Source organism: Trichoplusia ni, chromosome 14 (genome assembly GCF_003590095.1).
Source record: "Trichoplusia ni isolate ovarian cell line Hi5 chromosome 14, tn1, whole genome shotgun sequence".
Classification (NCBI taxonomy): domain Eukaryota; kingdom Metazoa; phylum Arthropoda; class Insecta; order Lepidoptera; family Noctuidae; genus Trichoplusia; species Trichoplusia ni.
Window position 1 is genome coordinate 6,690,515 of NC_039491.1, and position 4,199 is coordinate 6,694,713.

General features: G+C 33.2%; 1 protein-coding gene across 1 annotated transcript; it reads right to left on the reverse strand.

Moving 5' to 3' along the window:
* Nucleotides 1-1,163: 1,163 nt before the first annotated feature.
* Nucleotides 1,164-3,053, reverse strand: LOC113500585 (tRNA-specific adenosine deaminase 1-like). Its single transcript, XM_026881438.1, has 2 exons — nucleotides 1,916-3,053; nucleotides 1,164-1,514 (listed from the first exon to the last, which is right to left on the reverse strand). The coding sequence occupies exons 1-2, from the start codon at nucleotides 2,851-2,853 to the stop codon at nucleotides 1,214-1,216; spliced, it is 1,239 nt and encodes a 412-aa protein (XP_026737239.1). The 5' UTR covers nucleotides 2,854-3,053; the 3' UTR covers nucleotides 1,164-1,213.
* Between the last annotated feature and the right edge of the window lie 1,146 nt (nucleotides 3,054-4,199).

Consider the following 4,199-nt stretch of genomic DNA (forward strand, 5'->3'; position numbering starts at 1 on the left):
ATTTAGACGCGAACGCATTACTTCACTCGGCCCAAAAATACTAAACAAAGTCATTCGTCTTAGTAATAATCCACAATCAATAACTAATAATCTGTTCCGCGTATGTGGGCGGGCCCTGACATGCACCCATTTGTTTTACTTAAACGTTAATGCTCTTATGCATCGGTGGCGGCGCAAGCGCATCCACTCACTCGAATCATTGTTAAAGGTGATCCTTTCCGGGATTTTTATCTGAAGTTAGTGTGTGGGCGCTTTTTAAGTTAAACCTGTAAAGAGGTCGCATGGCCCAATTAGGAATTGATATTTATGAGCTTTATTATATAACAATTGGGGTTTGATAAAATCTTGATATGGATGATTCAAATAGATCACTTAAACAATGAACGAACATGTTTTACAGCAAACCCACAAGTGTCCCAGAGACTGTATTATAATTATTGTTAGGATAAAACAACAATACACAACCACTTTGGTAGCGATCAAACAGTAGTCGACCTAATATGGCACTCTGGAGGTGACACAGTATAAAGAGGAATTTAGTTAAAAAAGATGGCTACTAAAATAAAATACACTGTCCAAACCGCAAAGCAAGCAAGAGATTAAGTTCTATTATCTCGCATTTTATACAACCATCATTAAAACGTCAGACATTTAAAATAATTAACCTCATAATATACATAGCAACCGCAATAAGTAGGTTAGCACTAGCACCTATATTTCAACACTCAATGAAATTAAATTCATCATAATTTATAAACGTCAACAATGCGAGATACTAATGACTTAACGCTTATTCAGAGAGAACAGTCTTGGCAGGTATAATTAGCAGATATTTAAGGTAATGGTTGACGGTAGGAACCTAGTTTACCTGAATACATAAACAGTAAATAAAAATTCTCGTAAGTTGATCGAAGTAAATAGGATTAGCGACAATTTGATCTCCCAAATGGCTATTAATTTTGTTCATCTAATAATATAATGCTCTATCTCCTAACAAATATCAGGTACAATTATTTTAAGTTAATAAAGACTTTTTATACAAACCTCTTTGTTTTGAAGCAAATGAACTCCAGCACAAATGATTGATAAGGATCAAAATGGTGATTTCAAAGTGCATGTGTGTGAGAAGAGAATACTATATAAAAGAAAATAAAAGACAAATAGTAAGGTAAAAACTTACTTTGTATTGAAATCAAAGATTATAACTTAATATTTATGTCATATTTACACAGAATCCCCACATGTCTGGTTTGATTGTCCATGTTTTAAAAAACTTCTCCTTAATTTTAGACCATTTTGCTATGTATCTTGTAGATTTTCTCTTCATTTTATTATAAGGTATACACTCAATATTCTCTTCGCCACATATTTTTTTTTTGAGAACCTCATTTTTATTTAATATCTGTAAAAACTTCTTGTAAAGTTTGTATTTACTTATACATAAACTACTTCTTGGTAACAATGCATTTTTTTTGGTGGCTCCTAACTTTTTCCCTTGCACTGCAACTTCAAACCTGGAAGATATAATAAATTAAGTAATCTATTTGTTGTATCACATATATTCACTGATAGAGTGAAAGTATAAAAATAATCAAGAGGAATAAATTAAGAAGATTGCTCATGTTATTTGTGTGTCCTCACACATAAAAAGCTTGCAAAATAGTAGCTAAAACATTTATAAAAGTGAAAACCTGTAATTGGTTTTTCTTGATTTTCTGCATTTTTTCTAATTGTCATTAGCTGTTAGTCTTCCATAGTGAATCAAATAAATAAATGAAATAGTCTAATTAAATGCACCATAATGTTGCTAAAATATTGTCAATCAAGTTGTAGCCATTGCTCATAGAATTTAATTTGTTTGAGTAATTAAATCACAACATAAACACAATATACATTTATTATGTACATAACTTACTGGTGGGTATTTGTTCTGCTCCATATTATACTCCCTGGAGCCGGCCGTACATTTTCATCAGAGCAGACATGAGGGAACACCAAAGATGTTTGATAGAACTCTGGAACAATATCCAATTTCAATGACGAGCATTCTGCTCTATTCAAGAAGGCTCTTTTTAATGACTGTTCAGAGTAAGGAACCCCATTTCCAAAGATAAAATATTTTATATATATTGGTTCACAAAGCATATCTATCAAACTGCCTTGGATACCTAAATGTATCCATTTTGCTATTTTATCACTGCATGAGACTGACAAGGTCTTATCGCCCTTTCCAGGCTTGGTTCTTACTTGACCAAGAAGTTGGTCAACAATTTCTGGATCTTTTGGATCTTGCTCACAATGAGGCAGACACTTGGCTCCTGTTCTATGGACACCATTGTCTGTTTTCTGTTTTTTCACATCAATATCACAAGTTTCATCATCAGCTTTGCGCTTCTCTGGTTTTAGTACATCACCATAATCTTCCTCTCCACCGCGAATAATAGAAGCGTCTCCACAAGGCAGTTGGGACGAATAGAATATAAACTCAATGCCATCATATAACTTTAAGTGGCCATCACAATTTCTAAATATAGAGGGTTCATGTTTTAAAGCCCTGTCAATATTGTGATACAAATACAGCAAGAAACCGCGTCGAGCAAATACTTCTGCATGGCTGTCGTTGAGTATGACTCCAGTCGGAGACATCTTCGTAGCACCGATACATTTCGAACCAGTGCCTAAAGATGCGACTTCAAGCGTTTTCATATATTTGTTGTACATAATAATACACGATAACACTGTCCATTCCTTCTCAACAGGTTTTCCATTCTTCGGTAAGTCATAGTACACTTCGAAGCAGCTTTCCACAATTTTGTCTATTAAAGTCTCGCTAAGGTTAGACATATTTGACATGAGGATATATGTATAACATATTATTGTGGATTTACATCATTTTCTCTAATTAGACATAAATATTTACTATGAGTAAGATATTTTAAGCAACTAGACCACACATTTAATCAAACAATTACTGAATAGGAGTTATAAACACTGTAAATTAAGTTTATTTTGTAAATAAATAGAGTCATGTCAATTTGTCAAATATACCTAATTGACAGCGTTAACGTTCCTTTCAAAGCATTTACTTGATGAGGCTCTCATTATACTGTCTAGTCTCTTTTTAGGTCATGTAAATAGATTTAAACCCAGGATCAGATTAAAGTTTTACTTTTCAGTAAAAAAATAACTTTTTTTATTTCAAATTTTAACTATCGATCGATCGATCAGAGAAAAAGTGTGAAATGGAACGTTTACGTACATTTCTTTCGCGTTGCAGATATTTAAAAACTCAAGTATTTTATGAATATTGAAACGTTTGAACCGTTAATTGTATTTCATTATAAGTACCATCGACTGTGTGGTTAACAAAGTATTTGAATGATAACTATACATTTAAATTACCTAAATATACTTTTCGGTTTAGGAAAGCTGGATCTCATTACAGAAAATGCTGGCTTCATTCAGTATGAGGGATAACAGAAACACACACACTTTCCTGGTAGAAGTCTCAAAGCGTAAGTAGACGATGAGATATCCCCCAAAATTTAATATGACAAAGACAGCAACGACTGAGTGCTTACCTCCGTAAAATTAGTTTTATTTGATCCCGATACAAATTTATCATGTCTAATGTTTTAAATTATGGAAGGGTCCATTGAAAATTATCTAACTTCGTTTCTGCTCTATCAGTCTGATTTTGAGGAATTTAACCTTCTTATTCATTTGTGGATACCTGACTACAAAAAGAACAAGTTTTTTTCTCGGTATCGATATTCAAATTACAAGTTATTGCCACAATGTTAAATCGTGAGCTTCGGCGCAAAAAGTGTTTGATAAAATCAATATGTAAGTTCCTATTGCTCTTCTTATAATATCTGTGGTATTGCTCATACTTACCTATCTACATTTATCACAAGGTGCCGGGTACGGATATTAACGTTCACAGTGTTCATTATATTGACTATTTGTGGGCGGTGATGAAAGAGGGTAGTTTGTCATTCCACACCTCATTATAAAACGAGATGACGCAGCCGATCTCATGACCAATTTGAATATGAAAGAGCTCCCTTTAGCGTGTTAGATTTAACAGCTATCAAATCGTCCAATATAATGACTTTCCATTCTTCAGCGATCGATATTGTTGTTTCGAAATAAGAAATGGTTTTGCATAATAAACATACAGGATGTTGACTTAAAGA

Excerpts from the sequence above, each read along its gene's own strand:
- LOC113500585 (XM_026881438.1), bottom strand. The coding sequence starts at position 2,853 with ATGTCAAATATGTCTAACCTTAGCGAGACTTTAATAGACAAAATTGTG. Across the intron at positions 1,515-1,915 it reads AGCAGAACAAATACCCACCA|GTTTGAAGTTGCAGTGCAAG; the intron begins GTAAGTTATGTA and ends TATATCTTCCAG.